This window comes from Coregonus lavaretus (genome assembly GCF_964263955.1).
Source record: "Coregonus lavaretus genome assembly, chromosome: 39".
Taxonomy (NCBI): Eukaryota; Metazoa; Chordata; class Actinopteri; order Salmoniformes; family Salmonidae; genus Coregonus; species Coregonus lavaretus.
In genome coordinates, this window is record NC_140026.1 from 30,289,555 (window position 1) to 30,314,874 (window position 25,320).

A 25,320-nucleotide genomic window follows, 5' to 3' on the forward strand; every position below is an offset into this window, starting at 1 on the left:
CCACCAAGATTTACATGCTAAAATCGCCACTGGATCTGTGTAGTAATATTATTTGTATCTCAGAAAGCCATTTGCATTGCTAGTTATAGCCTAATGTTAGCTAGTTAGCTCACATTGAACCTAGTTGGTTAGCTTTAGCTACCTGCAGATTCATGCATGGTGCATGGTAGTATGAGTTGGGATTATGGTTTGTTGTTTAGCTAGCTAACTAGCTACATGTCTAAACAAAAGACTCCACTATGCAAGTAACCATTTCGCTGTACCGTTTACACCTCCTGTATCCTGTGCATGTGACAAATAAACGTAGATTTTATTTGATATAGTGTGTTTACCAGAGCCGGTTATGTGAAGAACAACATGACCTGCACCAAAGTCAGATTAGGATACAGGCCAAGGACTAGATAACGTCTATTTTTACTACTACTTTCACCACTTTTAGTCTTGAAATCTTTGGTTGTTTACTACACTATCATATTCACTCTGTTTAGCACATGGCTTCACATGTGAATCCTTAAAGCGATGGGTGGGGCTAAGGGTTAAGAGGGTGTACTCCTGAGTGGCGCAGTGGTCTAAGGCACTGCATCGCAGTGCTAACTGTGCCACTAGAGATCCTGGTTTGAATCCAGGCTCTGTCGCAGCCGGCCGAGACCGGGAGACTCATGGGCGGCGCACAATTGGCCCAGGGTAGGGGAGGGAATGGCCGGCAGGGATGTAGCTCAGTTGATAGAGCATGGCGTTTGCAACGCCAGGGTTGTGGGTTCGATTCCCACGGGGGGCCAGTATAAAAATATATATATATATATGTATTCACTAACTGTAAGTCGCTCTGGATAAGAGCGTCTGCTAAATGACTAAAATGTAAATGTGTAGATGAAGAAGAGCTCTCCAGCAGGTGTACCAAAACAATAACCGGCCATTTTCTCAAAAGTGGTCTCTACTTTTATCCAATGTGAAAAACACCACTTTGCTACATAGGACCGAATCCAGGTGGTGGATCACAAATGGGTTTCTGGTATTTCGCTTACCTCTGGCAAATCTGTTGCCATTTTTTATTATTGTTTACTTTTACTTAACTTATATTGCTGTGTTATGCTGTATTATAATGTCGTATAATAAATTTTGCATAATCACCTTCCGGTGTAAAAATCATAGAAATTAAACACAAAAAACTATATTTTAAGTGAAAAGTAGGCACTGGTCTGAAGCCAGGAAAAAAAACCTTGTGCACCACAATGCCTATTACACCCATACTCTACCAAGTTTTTCTAGCACACAGCTTTGACCTCCTACACTAGCTACACTACATGACCAAAAGTATGTGGACACCCGCTGAACATCTCATGCCTCTCCTGTGAAGTAGTGACGTGCGACATACGCCTTGCTTCCTGAAACGGGTCATACATGTTATTATTCTCTTGTATGTAAAAAGGGGAGCCTAAATCGTTTTGTACACTTGTTTGCTTTGATACATGCTTCATAATAAAACATATTTCAAACAAAAATGATATGATCACTCTGCAATTGCTTGTGTTACAAATACAAAAATGACCAAAGCCAAACTCTGTTATATTTTTTAAAGACATTTTAATGAGCATGCGTTCTTACATGATCTGTACCATAATATTGACAGAGTAAGTCTGATTCCCGATGTTGACACTGCCTGGGACAATTTCGATATGAAATATATGTCCATTTGTGATAAGCATGCCCCCGTGGGAATCGAACCCACAACCCTGGCGTTGCAAACGCCATGCTCTATCAACTGAGCTACATCCCTGCCGGCCATTCCCTCCCCTACCCTGGACGACTCTGAGCCAATTGCGCGCCGCACCATGGGTCACCCAGTCGCGCCAGTTACGACAGAGCCTTGATTCGAACCAGGATCTCTAGTGGCACAGCTAGCACTGCAATGCAGTGCCTTAGACCACTGCGCCACTCGGGAGACAAACCTACCAAGTTCTGGAAGCTAATCATATCAGTGTCCGGTTCTAATGTATCCTCTGGCCTTCCTGATCATTTAATGATGGATTCTAATGAAGTGAAGGATAAAGCTGATATTGTAGAGGTTTTTAACAAGCACTTCGTATCTGCTGGTTCAGTTTTTGATAGTGGTGGGGCCCAGGCCTCTAATGTAACCTCTGTTACAGTAAACTATGATATAGGCCCTCATGTGAACCATTTTAACTTTGAGCCTGTTTCTTATGCTGAGGTCAATAAAGCACTAAAGGCAATAGACACTAAAAAGTCTGCAGGTCCAGACAAACTGGATCCCTACCTCTTAAAGATTGCAGCTGGTATTATAACTGAATCTGTGGCTCACATTTTCAACTTGAGTCTCTTGACCAATTCCATACCCAGCAGTTGGAAATCAGTTTATGTCCTCCCACTGCTAAAGGGTGGAGATCCCTTAGATGCTAATAACTATCGTCCTATCTCCAAACTCCCTATCCTGGCCAAAGTCTATGAATCCCTAGTGAACTCCCAGAACGTCTTAATTGAAAAGAACATACTAAGCGGGGTTCAGTCTAGCTTTAGTCGGGGTACAGCACCACAACTACAGCTACAGTGTCTTCGGAAAGTACTCAGACCCCTTGACTTTTTCCACATTTTGATATGTTACAGCCTTATTCTAAAATGGATCAAATCAAATAAATTCCTCAGCAATCTACACACAATACCCCATAATGACAAACCGAAAACAGATTTTTAGAAATCTTTGCAAATTCATTAATTATAAAAAACAGAAATATGCTGCAGGCCTCCCGTTATGGTCTCAAACTGGTCTTGAATGTATAAAAAAATGAATTCATGACCTTTACTAGAGCTTGCACTCAGCCAGAGAAGGTTAGCATTGTCACAAATCTGGTGGCTTCTCCATTGGAAAAGTGTAATCCTACAAATACCTAGGTATATGGTTGGATGATAAGTTGTCCTTTAAAATTAATATGGATAATCTTCTGAGGAAGCTTAATTATTTATATATTTTTTCTCGTAATAAAGACTTGCTTCCTGCTTATGGCTAGAAAGAAGATTGTTCAGGCCACTTTTCTCTCTGTAATTGATTATGATGTCTTGTTGTATATGCATGCAGCCTCCTCTGTCTTACAGAGACTGGACTCTGTTTATCATGCATCCTTGCGCTTTATAACAAATGCCAAGTCACTCACCCACCATTGCACCTTGTACCAAATGGTGTGTTGGACCTCAGTTTATATGCGCAGAAAGCTACATTTGTATGTGTTCATCTACAAAGCCTTTTGGGTAAACTCCCTCTTTACCTGTGTAGTCTGGTCTCCTTCACAACCAGCAGTTACCATAACCAGTCTGCTAGGTGGTTGCTACTTAAAGTCCCCAGGACATTTACAGTATTAGGCAAGACTGCCTTCTTGTCTTGTGCACCAGAGGCATGGAATAGTCTACAATCCATGCTTCATCTAGATATGTTAGTGCCACTGAATGAATTAAAACATTTGATGGGAGACTCTGTTACAGAGGAGTGTAAATACTTTTTTGAGGCTGGATCATGTTGTTGAATTGTATTGTATTATTGTATGTTTTAATTCTGTAATGCATTGATTGTTGCTGCCTTCTTGGCCAGGTCTCCCTTGAAAAAGAGACTCATTGGGCTTTTCCTGGTTAAATAAAGGTCAAATGAATTTGAGAGTGGTTACATTTCTCCACCCCCAATTCCTCAGCATTTTACCAAAACAGTGCTGGGGTGATGGCTTTGTTGTTGTTTGAACTGCATATTACCTCTTTAATAACCAATGGGTATATATCAAGATTAGGACCATTGAACAGATTCCCAGGTGGCAGATTGCATATGTGTCTTACATGAAAAAACATGTTTACATTACCAAGTACATTAATGGGGTAAACCTACTCTAAGAGTATGTATTATTACGCTGTTTGAGAGGTTTGCATCCTAGTCAACCCATCCAATGTGAGTACATCTGTTGTTGAAATACAGTAGCTCAATACATTTACAGTACTCTAGCAGATGTCGAGCTGCGTAATGTATGCTGAACAGCCTTGTTAGTGCATAGGTCCAATTAGATTTTTAAATGTTCGTCTTTTTCAGCTGCAGACCAAAGCTAACATTTTCCTTAAATCATAGTTTTTTGTATGAATTTCCAGGGGGGTTTTCTGGAACGTGTGATAATAGCACAAGTCCTGCCACCAAACATTATTACTGTGCTTGTTGAAACTAAATGTTAAATTATAACTATTTGAAATGGCATAGAACAGCATGCATAACTATTTGAAATTGCATAAAACAACATGGCTGTCAATGGCATCCTAAAGTGGTTGGTTTTCAAAATGGTACAGCTCTTTAATAGTTTAAGCTACAGACACTAGCCCAAAAGGTCTTAAAATTACATAAATAGTTTATTAACTATACAATTATTTAAATGTATATACATTTGTATTACATTTATACATTTACCACAGTCATAAGTAAGAATGTGCTCCAATTGACTCCATTTGAAAGACATAACTTTAGCCATGGAGAACTGCAAAAGTGTTGCTACTGCTCTCAACAACATTACTGCCCTGAATTTAGCAGGCCCTATTGACAAAGATCAGTGGGAAAAAGTTGTGATGGACTACTTTCTGCACACGGCCCGTGTGAACCAGAGTGACTTGACACAAACGGCCAAACAAGCTGCAGCTACAAACAAAACAGAAACGACACAGGACGTCTTCCTTAGTTGTGGTTCCAGTCTGCCATGACGCGTTCATCCATGTACACGGGTAAGAGTCTAGCTACATTTTCAGATATTATACATTTATCATTTTGTCAGTAAGTCGTTTTCATTGCAAGTTAAATCGTAATCTTAGCTAGCAAACATTATCTTGCTGGCTCGCTAGCTAACGTTACGTGTATGATCTGTGTAGTAATATTATTTGTATCTCAGAAAGCCATTTGCATTGCTAGTTATAGCCTAATGTTAGCTAGCTAGCTAACATTGAACCTAGTTGGTTAGCTTTAGCTGCCTGCAGATTCATACTACAGCATTTATTGCATGCTGGCTAGCTATGACAATCCGATTGTACTGTATGGGTTGGGATTATAGTTCATTTATTTAGCTAGCTACTTGTCTAAACAAAAGACTTCACTTCGCCAGATGATTACATGACCCATCAAGTTAGCCAGGTGTGTCTGGGAGTGATTACGGCCATCTATTGTATTTCATGAACATGTGTCCCTCATCAAATCAAATTTTATTGGTCACATACACATATTTAGCAGATGTTATTGCGGGTGTAGCGAAATGCTTGTCTAGACAATACTGTACCGTTTACACCTTCTGTATCCTGTACTGGTGACAAATCAACTTTGATTTTATTTGATATAGTGTGTGTTTCCCAGAGACGGTAATGTGAAGCACAACATGACAGATTAGGATATCGGTCAAGGACTAGATAAAGTATATTTTACCTGGAGTTTTTCCTAATTGTAGACTACTACTTTCACCACTTTCAGTCTTGAAATCTTTGGTTGTTTACTACACTACCTTACTCACTCTGTTTAGCACATGGCCTCAAATGTGAATCCTTAAAGAGATAGGTGTGGCTTAAGAGGGTGTGAACGACACTGAATAGGTGTAGACAAAGAAGAGCTATCCAGTAGGTGTACCAAAACATTCAAGTGCCATTTTCTCAAAAGTGGGGTTAAAGTTTATAAACTTTCAAAGCAGAATTACTTCCCCATTGTTCCTCAACTGCAGTGTATGATATACAATTTTCTGAGTCTCTACTTTTATCCAATGTAAAAAACACAATTTCAGATTTTGCAACGTAAGACCGAATCGAGGTGGTCGGTCACAATTATAATGACAATTCCACAAATAATCACAGATGGCAAAGATAGCAGTTTAACTATTATAATTTATTCAATGTTAAGGCAAAATACAAACAACTTATTTTCCAGAGGGAAGCAAAAAAATCAGAAAAACCATTTAAGCCAATCTGGGAGAAACTTAACAATTCTTCCCAAATCTCTTTTAACAAGACAATCGAGCAAGCTCCTGGAAAATAGGATATCAGGAACATTAAACCATTAACTATTTCTATACAATTTAAGTCAAAGTTGACCAAGGACTACCCTAGTATTAAGGTTACTTGGATATAAAATGTACTTTCAAACGAGTGTAGATGTAATTCATAACACAAACAGGAGACAGTCACAGAAACACAAAACATAATATACATACCACAAATGTAACAGTAGTAACTTAAAATCCTCAAATACAATTTTTAAATTGTATTACAAACTTATGTTGAGAAAAATGGGGGACGCCATCAAGAATAGTAAAAACTACCTATATTAAATAACACTGCTGGGAACACTGCTGTCACCTGAAAAATAGAAGACAATCATTAAAAGAAGTAGTTCACTATTTTACAACTTGATGTTAATGGTTCCTCACCCTGAAAGTGGTCTCTGGGCCAGGATAAAGTGTAATCCATGATTCAGTTTTCTTTAAACGGCCACCAGCTAACTTTAGCCACCACAACCTAACAATCAATGGACGTGATGGAGGCATGTGAGCATGTTTTTTAAATTGCCAAATCACCTAAGTAACATCAAACTAAATATGGAATTGATTAGAATTTATTTCAGGTGATTTTGATATTTTTTTTTTAACATGCTCACATCCCCCATCACTTCCATTGATTGTTAGCCTGTGGTAGCTAACATTAGCTTAAGGTTATAAAATGTGGCCCAAGTAATAAAAAGTATAACTACAACAAAATGTGATGGGTGGACTAGGAAAACAAAGTGAAGAAGCATGTTGAATGTCCACACCTCACTGCAGATAAAAAGTGATTTTGCACTCTGGAAAGACTCATAGCTAGCATTCAATGCTACTGATTATGTTGAAATTATTATTGTGCACTTAAAGAAGCATACACTGCTTGCCAGCTCCACTAGGGCATGCTTGACAAATGCTGCAGCTTCTCAAATGAAAGAAAGTGACTGGCGGACAACATACTGTACTTACCAACTAACATACTTGGACATCTGCTTTGACACATCGACAAGTTAGCACTATGATTGTTTTGGAAGCGTTAGCATGCACTTGAGTAAGCATACGCTGTTTGCTGTTTGCATTATTTTTCCTGGGCTTCCCACCTTTTTGCTTTCCATTGTTTTTCTACCCTTTCCTCTGTTCACATTTTATAAGGTTACAATCAAGTCTTGTACTTACCTTTTGACGCTTTGCTTCTTTGGGTTTTAAGGCTTCATAGTATTTCCTTTTTTCCTCACACCTCTCCCTATTGTTGTTGTCATCTTTTAACGATAAAAACAAAAACAGCATGTTGATCTCTAGCATTCGAAAAGCATAAATTTGCTGCCATCACACATACAATAATTGCAAATAGAAAAACTTAAGTATGCTACATTTGGCTAGCTTAATGGGAAAATAAAAAGCTCCATGTTGTACTGTTAGGAGAGAGCAGAGCCATATATTTACAGAGTTGGGACAACTTTTAGAATTTTGAATATTGTTCTAATTCTGGACATTCAGTTACATAGCATTATTTAAATATTCCCCATGTGATGTTAATGGGTCGCTAACATGGCTGCGATCGAATGTTGTAGTGTCATTTATAAAACTGGTTGTTTGGATCCTGGATGCTGATTGGACAAGCAGCGTTCCAAGCCGTGCTGTATTGGCCATCACAGGCACACTATGCCTGCTAACAGTTCCATCTGAAAATTATCACTGCGCCTCCATAAGAATATCATTTTCACGTTTCTGTCCGAATCATCTCTCGTACTTAAACTCGCACATTATTTCCCCTTGCTACCAGCCTAGCATTTAGTTTGGTACAGCGGGGGTTAATATAAGCCTTGCTGTCTGCCTGCCCGTCCTCGGAAACAATGTTTCACTTTTTATTTTCGATCTCTGTACCATACATAGAGAGTGAACGGTGCACAGAGGAGACAAGACAACTTTTTCTGAGCTAGGCGAAAGCAAGCATGAAACGTAATTATCATGGACATATCCAAGTAAATGCTAATTGAAAAAAAGCTCAAACAAACAAAAATGCACCTAGTGTACTGTCATTCCAGGTTCAATGTTTGACGTGACTGAGTTAGCTGAAGTTGGCTAGCTAGCTAGCAAGTGACAAGAACATTATTCAGCCTGCATAGCAACCAGTCCTTTTGCATAGCAACTATGCAAAGATAATTAGCGACTGTAACAACCTGACCAAAATAACTAACAACCAGATTTTTGTCTGGACTATATCTTCTGGTGGAAGAATGAATATTTATTAATTTACGTATCAAAAATTATGTTTTAATGAATGTATCTAATTCATTGTTATAAATGTTTGAGTACTAAAGCCAAATGTTGTTGTTTTTTCCTTCACTGTCCAAAAACATATGTAGGCTACATGTTCTTGGATAAATTGGTAAAAAATAAATAATAAGTAGGCTCAGGGGTTGGAACCGGTTCAGGGAACAGAACCAATACCGAGAACGAAAGTGATCTTCTATTCTTTACATTTCTATGTTCTATTCATGTGCTGTCCTAATAACCCATTTCTGTGTTCATGCAAGTGACTGATTGGATGAATCCTCACTTATCAGTATCTGCAATTTGGCAGTACGCCCAGACCTTGTTTTGAGAATGAAATATATCTCAGTTTCAAGGTCTCAGCTTAGAGAGAAGAAGCCTCGTGAGGTATTGGTCTGTCACATGTTATGAACCAGTATTGGTCGGTCACATCAATGAAACAAAGCGGTAATTATGAATGTATTATGCTAAATCATGCAAATATAACTTGTCTGTGTATAGCCGTATATAAGACAACTGCTGGGACGGTACCAGCAGAGCTCCTGATTGACATGTGTACTATGGTGCATTGAGTTGGTTGGAACCTCTCCAGCGCACTGACAATAAACAATGATTCATTTAAGATTGACTTCGAGTGTCCCTGTGTAAGAATTTCCACGACATTAGTTAAGGCAACTCTCTGAAGTTCAAAGACATTCAAAGTTCCTTCATAGAAGCCGCTCCTCTGTAGGTACATTATAATTCTGCCCAGTGCTTTATGCCCAGCGCTCTGCTCACCCACAAAATGTCACACCCTACACTATACTTGTCTGTCCAATGCATACCTTGCCCGCTCCATAGCAAGCTGCATTATCCATTGGGGAAGTAATTTAATGTTGAGCTAAATGTAAAAAACTAAAATGTATTTCAGAGGTTTAAAAAGGAACAGCAAGGAACGATATAAACCATAACTTTTTTTTGGTTCGAACCGATTCCTAACTTTATTTTGCTGGTCAGAACAGTGGAACAGAACAAACAAAATAATGGTTCTGTTCAGAATGAAACCATTGGAAAATAATTTGGGTTACAACCCTTGAGAAGGCTACACTTCAATGCACAGGAGGGGAGGGAGGGGGATGCACTGTTTGAGAAGATAGAAAAATGTTTAGTTAGCTACAATTTATACTAGGAATAATTGCATAATTAAAGCCATATCATTGTGGGTTTGTCGACTCCAACAGATTTCCAAAATATTTGTACATGTTTCTTCTTATCTTATTATAATGACGAAATTAAACATTTGTTCACCAAAAATATTGTTCTCACATATAAACCATATTTAACATTGTAAATCATAGGATTTATAGTCGTTTTGAGTGTAGTATTACTTCAACATAGTTAGCAAATTAGCAAACATCAAACATCAAACTTTAGCTTGCTAGCTAATCAGCTCATTAGGTAACTTACCTGTGAAATGTAAAGCCTCGTCCACCATCAATCAACGGATTCTCGCCCTCCTGAGTTCTTCACCTGTAAATTAAACTGAGCTAGCTTGCTATGTGAAAATCTGTAGTTAATTAAATGTGTGGTTGATAATAATACACATACGTAAAATGAATTCCTTCTGTGAATAAAAAATAATTGCTGAAATATCTGAGGATAAACCGCTTGGTGTAGCTACATTGTCAGAGACAAGTCGCAAGTGAGTCAGTGAGAGTGACCACAGATTTCTGTCAGTAACAGACACAACAATATACAGTATGTAAACATTGTTTTGGTATTGGAGTTTTTGGGTTCAGGCGGTCATTTGACCTCTCTAGAAAAGGCCAAGAGACGTCCAGCTGATCTTACTCAACCAGGACATTTACATTTAAGTCCCTTATCCAGAGTAGCCGACATTTGCATAATTTTTCTAACTGGTCCCCCGTGGGTATCGAACCCACAACCCTGGCTTTGCAAGCACCATGCTCTACCAGACATCTGTATATAATGAGGAGATGCTCATGTCTCAGCCCTAACAATGGGAGTCGTTGTCCCAAAGGTGGGAAGGCAGGCCTGCTTATTATGCCCATAGAGCGTCGACTCCCAACTCTCGGTAGAAGAGACGACTCTCCACCACTAGTACACAGACAAGTTGCAACAGTTCGTTAGGGGAGAGGGGTTGCACAATCAATCTACACTGTAGGACATAGTCACACCAAGAGCAATGTATTGTTTTGTTTGTTGAAGCTCACTGGGCAGTGACAGCTAGCTAGCTAACGCTAGTTAAAACAGATGAAAGGGGTTAGTTCACATTAACAGACATTGAGATAAAAGTTTCCTTGTTGGGCAAGCCTTTTTCTACAGATCATATTACTAGGCATCGTTTTGTTTGTGTTAGCTAGCCACCTAGCTAAGTTCATAAGTATACACCGCCCAGCTATCTGTGTGTTACATCAACGTTGTAGCTAGCTAGATAGTGTTAGTTAGTGAATGGTGCCATTGTATCACCGATATTAGCTGACACTACCATTACTAGCTAGCTAGTTTGATAACTTAGCTAGCTAGCTAGCAAAATAGCTAACTAGCAAGTTGGCTACCTGGCTAGCTACAGACTTGCGACCTTTGGCAACGTGACACCGCTTGCTAGTTAGCGTACAGTCCTCCTGCTAGCTGATGTTACCAATACTAGTTTTGCCTGTCAGCGAACGTTAATGTAGACTACTTTTACTTCACTACATTCCTTAAGAAAATATTGTACATATTACTCCATACATTTTCCCTGACACCCAAAAGCACTCGTATATTTTGAATGCTTAGCAGGACAGGAAAATGATTCAATTCACACACTTATCAACAGAACATCCCTGGTCATCCCTACTGCCTCTGATCTGGCGGACTCACTAAACACACATGCGTCATTTGTAAATTATGTCTGAATGAAAGTATATTTTAGCAATTACATTTACTTTTGACACTTAAGTATATTTTAAACCAAATACTTTTAGACTTTTACTGAAGTAGAATTTTACTGGGTGACTTTTATTTTTACTTGAGGTATTTTCTACTTTTACTCAAGTATGACAATTGGGTACTTTTTTCACCACTGGAATAGACACCGGTTTTAACATTGCGGTTTTAACCAATCAGCATTCAGGATTAGACCCACCCGTCGTATAACGTTAGTTGTAACACTAGCTGTAAACAGCCGAGTTGACGGCTTTGATGAGTAGAATACCTAGCTAGGTAGCTAATTAATGTTAGTATTTGAAACCATCCAGTCCTATGATTAAATGTATATCATTTACAAAACCTTATTTGTTTCTGGCAGTGTTGATCTGATAGTTTAAAAATATACATACTTTTCTAGATCTAGGATATCCACCTGTAATTCACCAACACATTTGAAAACACAGTACAACCCCAAACAAAGTAAGTATTGAATAACACATTTACCCTTTTCTCAATATTGCAATAACATTATGTTCTACCTGCCTTGGAGGAGCAGAGGAAGAGGATCAGCAATGATCCGCAATGGACGCCACCAACAATGATAGGTAAGCTACACCTGCAGTCAGACTGTTACTAGGAGGGTGTGTGTGGATGTGGGTGGTCTTTCTTTCTTTATCTCATCTCTCACTCATAATTTCTGCATGCCCTGATCTCTCATTCGCCTTTTCCCTCTCCCTCCTTCTCTCTCCCAATGTGAAGGCTGTGTATAATGAGCTCCACAACACTCTCATGGCCATCAATGAGCAGGACAACCTGCACTGGTGGAAGAACACCTCAGTTCCAGGTGCAACACACACACACACACACACACACACACACACACACACACACACACAAACAACGGAAGTTAATGGGGCCTAAGGAGTGTACTGTAATATGAGATGATGTAGACTTCAGCCATGTGTTATTGTCAGAGTTGGTATAATGTAGTGAACAGTGTTACAAGCTACAGTAATGTATCAGACTGTATAACAGTAGTATATGGTATCAGAGACTGCTGGAGGGTAATATACTGGACCGGCCTGCCTTGTTTTTCAATGAAGTCTAATGAAACCTCTCTTTCTGGAGTGGGTGCCAGAAAAGAAAAGAAAAAAAGGGAAGAAAGAGGTGGAGGCACAGCAAGGCACAAAATAGAGGAGGTGAGCATAGCCATACTTGCATTCTAAATAGTAGGCATTTTGACTATGTGAAAATAGAAAGTTTTATAGCATGTGAAATTTGGAAAATGTGGTATGCTTTAAATGCCAGGATGTCATACTCATTTCGCCGTTTGATCTAGTAGAATTCGCTGCACACTACTGAGGAAGATAATCGCCTTTTCCGACTCACGTGTGTTTGACAACAACTGATAATCAGATAAATTGACATGTTGTACCAAAATGAAAGAATGGCAGGAGCCAACACAATTGCGTATTAGATTATGCATTCTGAGTATAGAGGAACCTAGTATGCTGATATTTCTTGCTTACTGCATTCGTTTTAATTAAACAGTACACATTCTAAGTAGTATGTAAATACTACGAGTAGTACGCAGTTTAAGTAAGTAGTAAGCAAGCCAGATTTCTATGACCTCATGTTACAGTACAACACTATCTCAGTGATGCTAAGTAGTTGGAGGAATTCAGTACTCACTTCCCATCTCAATATGATGAATCATCAATTCCTAATTACTGATTGTTTGTTAATTGTTTATAGTTAGTGTTAGTGTATCGTTGATCTACAGTTATGTCTCTCCTCTCTCTGTGAGCTGTATTATGAGAAAAACTAATGTGGACTGAGGAGTCCAAATATTGTACAAAACATTTGCGCCTTGTGTATTAAAGTGTGTGTTTGTGTGTGTGTGTGGTTGCATTTACAGAAACAGCGATCAGCTTGTTGGGGGTGAACTGGGAGCACAGTGCTGTTGCAGGTGGGACAGAGGAGACGGCAACAGAGAGGGCTTCGTCCTGGTGACAGACAGAGTGAGACACACACAAACTATGACACACACACATGGTGAGATGCACACACACACTAACCACCATTCCCTTGTATCTTTCTTTGTTAGTCTGATGGCTGGGATGCCAGTGAGGAGACGTATGGAGTCAAGTCCACCTATCACTCCAGCCTCCATGTATATACATGTGTATCCTCCCTTCAGCTCCATATTCTGTGTTAAGAAAGTTTCATTGCCATATTTACCTCGACAAACACCCAATTTCCAGCTGGCATACCTGTATTTATACTGATACCTTATCCATAAAATCATATACATTTTCTCTTCTTCCCGTAGCTGAGGGTTTGTATCTGTGTCTGTGTGTGCTACTCTAGTGTTCATTGCACTATTTCTCTGTTTGTCGTCTATAACTTCCCCCAAAGCCCAGAGACCTGTACAGACCAAACAGAACTCTGCACACCCTAAGCTCAGAGTCCTCACCTCCAGCCAGGTAAACACACACCTTTTCTGAAAATGCACAGACCCAAATTTGCACCGCTCATGTTCTAGACAATTCACATCCTGCTACTCTTTGTAGACATGATCCAACTCTGTGAACACATTGACCATACTACGATGAATGTCTGTTGCATTCTTTGCTGACCACAAGCAGATATGTTAGATGTGATAGCATTAATTTTTTTTTTTGTTTGTTTTAAGTTTGAGTGTTACTACAGTTAGCAAACAGACTAATTGTGAAATAATTCATATTTTTCAGGTCATTATGGTGACAGTCTACCTACCACAATGAGGACGACCAGATCCAGATTCAATCAACAGTCATCAAGCATTACTTTTATCTGATACAGGGCTCTCCAACCCTGTTCCTGGAGAGCTACAGACTTGTAGGTTTTTGCTCCGACCTTGATCTAGTGCTCCTGATTCTAATAATTAGCTGGGCCCGGTTTCCCCAAAGCATCTATGTTCTTTGTTAGAACCTTCTTAGGAGCATCGTTAAATCTCTGAGCTGTTTCCCAAAAGCATTGTTACTAAAGTTGCATTTGGAAACGCTCATTATTTACCGACTGCCTCAGACCACTCGTAGAACAGTTAAGTGCATCGTTAGATGCGTTTTTTCCTTACCTCATCACTTTATACATGGAAGATCTCCGCTAAACATAGAATCAAGATGTTTATCTGTCTCTCTGTGACCGCCGATAACTTCACAACGAAGTTGATTACAAATACAAAGCTGACAATGTCTTTACAATTGTTACAAACAAGCAAAGGATACAAATATGCTTTAAATGAAAACAGAGATGACTGCATTAAAAGATAAATAGCCTACAGTATAGGCTACAGGCCTATATAATTCAATAATATTGAAATCAATTTCATTTTCATTCAATTCAGTTATATTTTGTTAATTGTAGGCAACTGTCTGTAATTTTTTGCCTCAATATATTTAATGTGTAACAACATGTGCACAATGATGTACCAAATCTTGAGTTAGTGTATTATTATAGGTAAGCATTAGAACAAGTCGCCTCAATATTTTCAACCATAAGGGATCATGTCTTTCTAGGAGCTGATCCATCATCAGTATTGTGGAATAATTCTAATGTTAAGGTAAGATTTCAATGAAGAAAGCTGTTCCGAAAGCAGTGCTGCCTTTTTTTTTATCCTATCAGTTCGCTCTACGTACTGTTTTGGAAAACGCATGTTACATCTTCGGCCGTTGTAGGTAAGATGCTTTGTTAACCTCTTAAGGATCGGACACTTTCTTTCAATTTTCGCCTAAAATGACATACCCAAATCTAACTGGCTGTAGCTCAGGACCTGAAGCAAGGATATGCATATTCTTGATACCATTTGAAAGGAAACACTGAAGTTTGTGGAAATGAGAAATTAATGTAGGCGAATATAACACATTAGATTCGGTAAAAGATAATAAAAAATAAAAATAAAATTCTATTTTGTTTTTTGTTCCATCATCTATGAAATGCAAGAGAAAGGCCACAATATAATATTGCAGTTTAGGCGCAATTTAGATTCTGGCCACTAGATGGCAGCAGTGTGCGTGTGCAAAGTTTCAGATTGATCCAGTGAAGCATTGCAATACTGGACTATTTTGTATAAAGTCTGCCCAAATGTGCCGAATTGGTCAATTGATAAATTTTCAAGTATATAACTATAGAGAACATACAAAAATGATATGGTAATATAAAATTTAAGTTTACACACTCCCAGGAATGTCATACATGATGGATCATTAGTTTATACAATGACAAGAATGTCGTTTATTGACTTGAATGAAAGATTGTCATGTTTTGATATTGTTATACTTTCTGCAACTGGTCATCACATGCCTCTTGCATTTCAATACGTTATTTGAATTACACAATTGCCAGGCAGAAAACAGAGGATATATCAGGCTAAGGACCTTACTGTTAGATGCAACAAAAGTCCACAGCCATCTCGGGTATTGCTGGACACCTTCCTATGTATGATTTTGTGATGAAACTGTCCAAATAATATTGGAGATATGGCCAGGAGAAGCTAATACCAATGATCAAGGGAATATAGACGTACCTATAACATTCTCCTACGTGTTTTTGCTGAAACTGTCGGGGGACAGTTTCGCCAAAAAAAAGAGGACTGAGCACGCCCCCATTCTCATCGACGTGGCTGTAGTGGAACAGGTTGAGAGCTTCAAGTTCCTTGGTGTCAACATCACCAACGAACTATCATGGTCCAAACACACCAAGACAGTCTTGAAGAGGGCATGACAAAGCCTATTCCCCCTCAGGAGACTGAAATGATTTGGCATGTGTCCTCAGATCCTCAAAAAATTATACAGCTGCACCATCGAGAGCATCCTGACTGGTTGCATCACCGCCTGGTATGCCAACTGCTTGGCCTCTGACCGCAAGGCACTACAGAGGGTAGTGCGTACGGCCCAGTACATCACTGGGGCCAAGCTTCCTGCCATCCAGGACCTCTATACCAGGCGGTGTCAGAGGAAGGCCCTCAAAATTGTCAAAGACTCCAGCCACCCTAGTCATAGACTGTTCTCTCTGCTACCGCACGGCAAGCGGTACCGGAGTGCCAAGTCTAGGTCCAAAAGACTTCTCAACAGCTTCTACCCCCAAGCCATAAGACTCCTGAACAGCTAATCATGGCTACCCAGACTATTTGCACTGCCCCCCCACCCCATCTTTTTATGCTGCTGCTACTCTGTTAATTATTTATGCATAGTCACTTTAACTCTACCCACATGTACATATTACTTCAACTACCTCAACTAGCCGGTGCCCCCGCACATTGACTCTGCACCGGTACCCCCCTGTATATATAGCCTCCCTACTGTTATTTTATTTTATTTCTGCTCTTTTTTCTCAACACTTTTTCGTTGTTGTTTTATTTTACTTTTTTATTTAAAATAAATGCACTGTTGGTTAAGGGCTGTAAGTAAGCATTTCACTGTAATGTCTGCACGTGTTGTATTCGGCGCATGTGACCAATACAATTTGATTTGATTTGATTTGATTTGTAGCTAGCTATGTAACTTTAGACAGACATTGATTTGATTACATTGGCTAACTAATGTAGCTAGCTACAGTAGAGAGGTCGGGTTGCGATTTCTAAATAATCTGCCTTCATTGTGAATATGGCTGAGATAAAAATAAAAAATAAAGGCGTGCTGGGCATCAACCTTGGGTATAAGGAGTTCGCTAGCTAGCTAACTTGTGCCATATTTGCGGCTGAAGTTTTTTTCTCCAAAAGCTCTCTTTGGAGAGGTAACGTAACGTTACGGCTATACTTGTTGAGATATGGCCAAAGGCAAAGGTGGACCTAGCTATAACATTCTCCTACTTGTGTGTTTGCTGAAACTGTCGGGGCATTATGCTATTGTATGTAACTTTAGACAATTGATTACATTAGCTAGCTAACGTTAGCTAGCTACAGTTGCGATTTCTTTTTCATCAGCCTCAATTTTGAATATGGCTGAGATAACAAAAAAATATGTATATTGGTTGTCAACCTTGGATATAAGGCGTTAGCTAGTTACCTAACTTGTGCCATTGCTGCGGCAGAGTTTTTTTTCTTTGTACCCTGTCTTTAGAGAGGTAATGTTATTGTTAACGTTATACTTGTCGTTGGTCACTTGGACAGGATGTTATTTACTTGGCAGCCTGCCTAGCTAATAGTTAGCTAGCTAACTAATGTTACTTAGCTACAACGTAAGCTAACAGAAAAATATACAATTTTAAAGCATGCAGGCTATCTGGTTTAATTATTTTGTGAAAATGTCCAAATTGTCAGGAGACGTGTTATCTAGCTAGCTAGCTAATAACATTTGCCGCTAGCTAGCTACTGGCTGCCAGGCAACTGTGCCAAGTAGCTAGTCATGACAGGACAATGAGGTAGCTTCGATTCGTCACAGCCCGTAATATAGATTGAATAGATATCCAATCAATACATGCTGCATTTTCACTTTGAATGATATGTATGATCTGTAATCCTAATTCTGTTTATCTTTTTCTGTTTCTTCTTCAACAAAAATGAAATATTAGCCTGTTAGCTCCCGTGTAATTAGTTAGCTTTCCTTCATGATTTGAAGTAAAAGATAGCAGAGAAAATATTGTTTTTAATTACATCAACAAGACCTTTCTCAAATACTGAAACGGAAAGCAGTTTTGATATGTAATCTTTGTCTGTCATTCAAGTGTAACTGTTGACAACTTAGTAGAATTTCTTAAATGTCTTCTTAGAGAATCCCTACGGGAGAATGCTACATTTCTATCCAACCTTCCAGCAGGAAAACTAGCGAGCAGAACGCTGCTTCATCTGCTGACCCTTTAGGGAACTGAGTTCTCAACCGGTGTGCCAAATTTAATTCCGTAATATGGAGTATTGACGGAGAACCTAAAAGGGGAAAAACTCACTTTAACATGTATTTAACGACTATTGTTCGCGTCTATAATATACAGTGGAGTATTTAGTCAGCCACCAATTGTGCATGTTCTCCCACTTAAAAAGATGAGAGAGGCCTGTAATTTTCATCATAGGTACACGTCAACTATGACAGACAAATTGAGATTTTTTTTCTCCAGAAAATCACAGTGTAGGATTTTTAATGAATTTATTTGCAAATTATGGTGGAAAATAAGTATTTGGTCACCTACAAACAAGCAAGATTTCTGGCTCTCACAGACCTGTAACTTCTTCTTTAAGAGGCTCCTCTGTCCTCCACTCGTTACCTGTATTAATGGCACCTGTTTGAACTTGTTATCAGTATAAAAGACACCTGTCCACAACCTCAAACAGTCACACTCCAACTCCACTATGGCCAAGACCAAAGAGCTGTCAAAGGACACCAGAAACAAAATTGTAGACCTGCACCAGGCTGGGAAGACTGAATCTGCAATAGGTAAGCAGCTTGGTTTGAAGAAATCAACTGTGGGAGCAATTATTAGGAAATGGAAGACATACAAGACCACTGATAATCTCCCTCGATCTGGGGCTCCACGCAAGATCTCACCCTGTGGGGTCAAAATGATCACAAGAATAGCGAGCAAAAATCCCAGAACCACACGGGGGGACCTTGTGAATGACCTGCAGAGAGCTGGGACCAAAGTAACAAAGCCTACCATCAGTAACACACTATGCCGCCAGGGACTCAAATCCTGCAGTGCTAGATGTGTCCTCCTGCTTAAGCCAGTACATGTCCAGGCCCGTCTGAAGTTTGCTAGAGTGCATTTGGATGATCCAGAAGAGGATTGGGAGAATGTCATATGGTCAGATGAAACCAAAATAGAACTTTTTGGTAAAAACTCAACTCGTCGTGTTTGGAGGACAAAGAATGCTGAGTTGCATCCAAAGAACACCATACCTATTGTGAAGCATGGGGGTGGAAACATCATGCTTTGGGGCTGTTTTTCTGCAAAGGGACCAGGACGACTGATCCGTGTAAAGGAAAGAATGAATGGGGCCATGTATCGTGAGATTTTAAGTGAAAACCTCCTTCCATCAGCAAGGGCATTGAAGATGAAACGTGGCTGGGTCTTTCAGCATGACAATGATCCCAAACACACCGTCCAGGCAACGAAGGAGTGGCTTCGTAAGAAGCATTTCAAGGTCCTGGAGTGGCCTAGCCAGTCTCCAGATCTCAACCCCATAGCAAATCTTTGGAGGGAGTTGAAAGTCTGTGTTGCCCAGCGACAGCCCCAAAACATCACTGCTCTAGAGGAGATCTGCATGGAGGAATGGGCCAAAATACCAGCAACAGTGTGTGAAAACCTTGTGAAGACTTACAGAAAACGTTTGACCTGTGTCATTGCCAACAAAGGGTATATAACAAAGTATTGAGAAACTTTTGTTATTGACCAAATACTTATTTTCCACCATAATTTGCAAATAAATTCATTAAAAATCCTACAATGTGATTTTTTTCTCATTTTGTCTGTCATAGTTGACGTGTACCTATGATGAAAATTACAGGCCTCTCTCATCTTTTTAAGTGGGAGAACTTGCACAATTGGTGGCTTACTAAATACTTTTTTCCCCACTGTACATTGTGTATTCACTATCGTCGCGTCTATAATATAAATTGTGTATTCACATATTTCCTAACCATGCATCTGCATACAGTACTTTAAATATCTGATGTGTTTTAAACACATTAAAGCCACATTTACGTTTGTCTCTAACCTACAGTAATTCTGTTTTTTTGCATTTAATAAATGTGCAGGTTCATCATTCTGTAACTCTATGGTTCGTATCTTTGAGGTTCTGCTGTATCTGACTAGAACCTTAGTAACTATGTGTACAAGAGGCTGGCAGGGAGTTAGGGAGTTTGATGCTGAGTATGTGTGCCCACTTTTTTGCTGTTGGGTTTATGTTGGTTCATGTGTGTATGTGTGTGTGTGTGTGCCCTTAAAATGGGTTTCTTACCACAGCTTCCCCTTCTTGTCCTGCAGTGCCATTCATTGGTGGTGTGACTTCCACCTCAACATTCGAGCTGTTTGGAAGATTCTTATCTGCATATCATAAAAGAGAAAACATAGAGAGCAATTCATTCAATTGTGGTATATAGGTAGACAAAAAGCCAATGCACTGATCATGTAAGATCAGTGTAGTAAATTAATTAAATACAGATTAAAATCAGTAAAACACTGTAAAAGCTGCTATGATTAATCAAGAGATGAATGAATCAATAAATGACTAGCTATAATTGCACATCCATCATTCAAACTATCTACGGTATCCTTACAAACACAGTGTTTGCTTCACATTTGGGGCTGATGTTGCATGGTTTTGATGATGATTACCCTCAGAAAATAAAAATTGTACATACTTATCCACACAAACATATTGCTGCCACAAAAAAACAAACAAACTGTACAGCCATTTCTCCCCCATACAAATTGTTTCCATGAAAAAAGAAAAAAACAACAACAAAAAAATACTGGTGTTTCAAGACAAGGATTGAAGGATTCTGGCTTTAGGGCATCCGAACTTGACGTCATTCATGGTCATGCCTTACAGTGTCAAACAGTGGCTGTATATATTGTTTTAGGGATGTTTTTGTGCTTTTCAGTGCACAGTTAACCGATACAATCTGTCCCCATTACTACTGCTAGCAGCACCAAAAATGCAAAGCAGGAGATGTTGGACTTAGAATGTCTGTGTGAGTGTGTTCCTGCAATGCAGCTCCCCCTATCTTGTATGAGGGCTAATATTTAACATTTACATTTTAGTCATTTAGCAGACGCTCTTATCCAGAGCGACTTACAGTTAGTGAGTGCGTGCATTTTTTCATACTGGTCCCCCGTGGGAATCGAACCCACAACCCTGGCGTTGCAAGCGCCATGCTCTACCAATTGAGCTACACGGGACTAATATGTCTTCTATTCATTTAGGGCCAGATTCATTTATGCTCTTGATTAAAATACAAAATGCCGAAAGCCATGTAATTGGATGATTATGACATAATTGCCATGGAAATTGGCTTAATCCAAGTGTGGTTGTGACACAGCAGGATATTGTCAGGGAGATACTCATCGTCTAACAAATGACTTCCCTGGTCCTTTTGGAAGGGATCCTAAACACTATTAACTAAACCATAGAAAATAATCACATTAATTATACATTTGATATGTAGATTTGATATAATATGTGGCATATCAAAATCTGAGTGAATAAGACATGGCACTACACATTTGTATATTAAACCAATCATAATGTTTTTTGGACTACAGTACAATATTTTAAAAGTAAAAACCCATTTAATCAGCAGCATGGACTATTAGCTCTAATCTAACAACAAGAGAACCAAGCATCAAAGCCATCAGTTATCAAAACTGGTCCCAATTTTTCAGAACTTTGTCAGTCAAGTTGTTCGTAATATCTACACCAACATTTTAGATTTTCTGCATCAATATGGACTTTTCTAAAAAGACAAATCTTTTGGGGTAATTTTCACCCTAGCCAAAAACCATTGAATTTCGCCTATTAGTAATTTGATAAATAGCTGGGACCTTTATTTGAATCCAGGTTTCTTTTGATGCATAATACCAGGTTATAAATACCATCAGAGGGTGATGGGGGACCTGTATAAGTGATTTTGACTATATAGACAGGTCACCTAGTGGTGGATGTGTTGACTTTTATGTTCAGAGTCAAATTCCTGTAAAGCTTAGAGAGGATCTCATGTCAAATGCTGTTGAAGTAATATGGCTACAGGTTCGCCTGCCTCACCTAAAGCCTATTCTTGTGGGAAGCTACAATAGACCACTAAGTGCTAACAGTCAGTATTTGGATAATATGTGTGAAATGCTTGACAATGTATGTGATATCAACAGAGGTATATTTTCTAGGTGACCTAAATATTGACTGGCTTTCATCAAGCTGCCCACTCAAGAAAAGCTTCAAACTGTAACCAGTGCCTGCAATCTGGTTCAGGTTATCAGTCAACCTACCAGGCAATTTACAAACAGCACAGCAATTAAATCATCCACATTTATTGATGACATCTTTACTAATGCTGCAGAAATCCACTCTAAAGCAGTATCCAAATTCATTGGATGTAGTGATCATAACATTGTAGCCATAGCAAGGAAAATCAAAGTTCCAAAAGATGGGACTAATATAATGTACAGTGCATTCGGAAAGTATTCAGACCCCTTCCCTTTTTCCACATATGTTACGTTACAGCCTTATTCTAAAATGGACTAAATATTATTTTTTCTCATCAATCTACACACAATACCCCATAATGACGAAGCAAAAACAGGTTTTTAGACATTTATGCACAATTCTTAACAATACAAAACAGTAATAACTTATTTACATAAGTATTCATACCCTTTGCTATGAGACTCGAAATTGAGCTCAGGTGCATCCTGTTTCCATTGATCATCCTTGAAATGTTTCTACAACTTGATTGGAGTCCACCTGTGGTAAATTCAATTGATTGGACATAATTTGGAAAGAAACACACCTGTCTATATAAGGTCCCACAGTTGACAGTGCATGTCAGAGCAAAAACCAAGCCATGAGGTCGAAAGAAATGTCTGTAGAGCTCCAAGACAGGATTGTGTCGAGGCACAGATCTGGGGAAGGGTACCAAAACATTTCTGCAGCATTAAGGGCCCCAAGAACACAGTGGCCTCCATCATTATTAAATGGAAGAAGTTTGGAACCACCAAGACTCTTCTTAGAGCTGGCCGCATGGCCAAACTGAGCAATCGGGGGAGAAGGGCCTTGATCAAGGAGGTGACCAAGAACGCGATGGTCCCTCTGACAGAGCTCCAGAGTTCCTCTGTGGATGATGGAGCCAAGTTTGCCTTTTTGCCCAAAATTTCAGTTAAGGTGCTCCAATGCCTTCCAGAAGGACAACCATCTCTGCAGCACTCCACCAATCTGGCCTTTATAGTAGAGTGGCAAGACGGAAGCCACTCCTCAGTAAAAGGCACATTACAGTCTGCTTGGCGTTTGTCAAAAGGCACCGAAAGGACTCTCAGACCATGAGAAACAAGATTCTCTGGTCTGATGAAACCAAGATTGAACTCTTTGGCCTGAATGCCAAGCCTCACGTCTGGAAGAAACCTGGCACCATCCCTACGGTAAAGCATGGTGGTGGGGATGTTTTTTCAGCGGCAGGGACTGGGAAACTAGTCAGGATCGAGGGAAAGAGTGAAGTACAGAGAGATCCTTGATGAAAACCTTCTCCAGAGCGCTCAGGATCTCAGACTGGGGCGAATGTTCACCTTCCAACAGGACAACGACCCTAAGCACACAGCCAAGACAATGCAGGAGTGGCTTTGGGACAAGTATCTGAATGTCTTTGAGTGGCCCAGCAAGAGCCCGGACTTGAACCCAATCGAACATCTCTGGAGAGACCTGAAAATAGCTGTGCAACGATGCTTCCCATCCAACCTGACAGAGCTCGAGAGGATCTGCAGAGAAGAATGGTAGAAACAAGCTTCTAGCATCATACCAAAGAAGACGTGAGGCTGTAATCGCTGCCAAAGGTGCTTCAACAAAGCACTGATTAAAGGTTTTGAATACTTACTGTGTGTAAATGTGATATTTCCGTTTTTATTTTGTATGAATTTGCAAAATAATTTAAAAACCTGTTTTTGCTTTGTCATTATGGGGTATTGTGTGTAGATTGATGAGCGGAAAAAACTATTTAATCCATTTTAGAATAAGGCTGTAACGTAACAAAATGTGGAAAAAGTGAAGGGGTCTGAATACTTTCCGAATGCACTCTATAAGAGGCGTTACAATAGGTTTTGTAGTGATTCTTATGTTGTTGATGTAAATAATATTTGCTGGTTTGTGGTGTGTAATGAGGAGCAACCAGACACTGCACTTGACACATTCATGAAATTGCTTATTCCAGTTACTAATAAGCATGCACCCATTAAGAAAATGACTGTAAAAAGTGTTAAATCCGTGTGGATTGACGAGGAATGGAGAAATTGTATGGTTGAGAGGAATAAGGCAAAAGGAATGGCAAATAAGTCTGGCTGCACAACCGATTGGCAAACGTACTGAAAATTGCGAAATAAATATGACTATACTGAACAAAAAGAAGAAACTGTTCTATGAAACAAAGATGAATGATAGTCAAAAGCTTTGGAGCGCTGTAACTGAAATTGTGGGCAAAAAGGCAAACTCGGCTCCATCATTCATTGAATCAGATGGTCATTCATAAAACAAAAACACTGATATTGCTACTTTAATGATTTCTTCATTGCCAAGATTAGCAAACTTAGGCATGACATGCTAACAACAAATTCTCAACCCACACATCCATGCTTAACTGAACAAATTATGAAAGACAAGTATTGTCATTTTGAATTCTATAAATTGTGTGTGGAAGAGGTGAAAACATTATTGTTGTCTATCAACAATGACAAGCCACCTGGGTCTGACAACTTGGATGGAAAATTACTCAGGATGATAGTGGACGATATTGCCACTCCTATTTGCCATCTTTTCAATCTAAGCCTACAGGAAAGTGTGTGTCCTCAGGTCTGGAGAGAAGCAAACGTCATTCCGCTACCCAAGAATAGCAAAGCACCCTTTACTGGCTGAAATAGCCGACGAATCAGCCGGTTACCAACCCTTAGTAAACTTTTGGAAAAAAATGTGTTTGACCAGATACAATGCTATTTCACAGTAAACAAATGAACAACATATTTTCTGCACGCTTATAGGGAAGGACATTCAACAAGCACGGCACTTACACAAATGACTGATGATTGTCTGAGAGACAATTGATAATAAAAAGATTGTGGGAGCTATTTTGTTAGACTTCAGTGCAGCTTTTGACATTATCGATCATAATCTTCTGCTGGAAGAATGTATGTGTTATGGCTTTACATCCCCTGCTATATTGTGGATTGAGAGTTACCTGTCTAATGGAACACAGAGGGTATTCTTTAATGGAATCCAATCCAACAAAATCTGGGTAGAGTCAGGCATTCCCCAGTGCAGCTGTCTAGGCCCCTTACTTTTTTCAATCTTTACTAATGACCTGCCACTGGCTCTGAGTAAAGCCTGTTTGTCTCAACACTATACACGTCAGCTACCACAGCAAGTGAA

At 39.4% G+C, this 25,320-nt stretch overlaps 1 protein-coding gene across 1 annotated transcript in view; it reads right to left on the minus strand.

The window, feature by feature from the left end:
• The window catches only part of LOC311113064 (sodium/potassium/calcium exchanger 2-like), a gene marked incomplete at both ends in the record, with an annotated part of 168,717 nt that overhangs the window by 37,555 nt on the left and 105,842 nt on the right, over window positions 1-25,320 (minus strand). Inside the window, one exon of the mRNA XM_084156202.1 lies at window positions 20,158-20,243. Within this exon, the coding sequence (XP_084012328.1) occupies window positions 20,158-20,243 (86 nt within the window). The remainder of the gene's footprint in view (window positions 1-20,157; window positions 20,244-25,320) is intronic.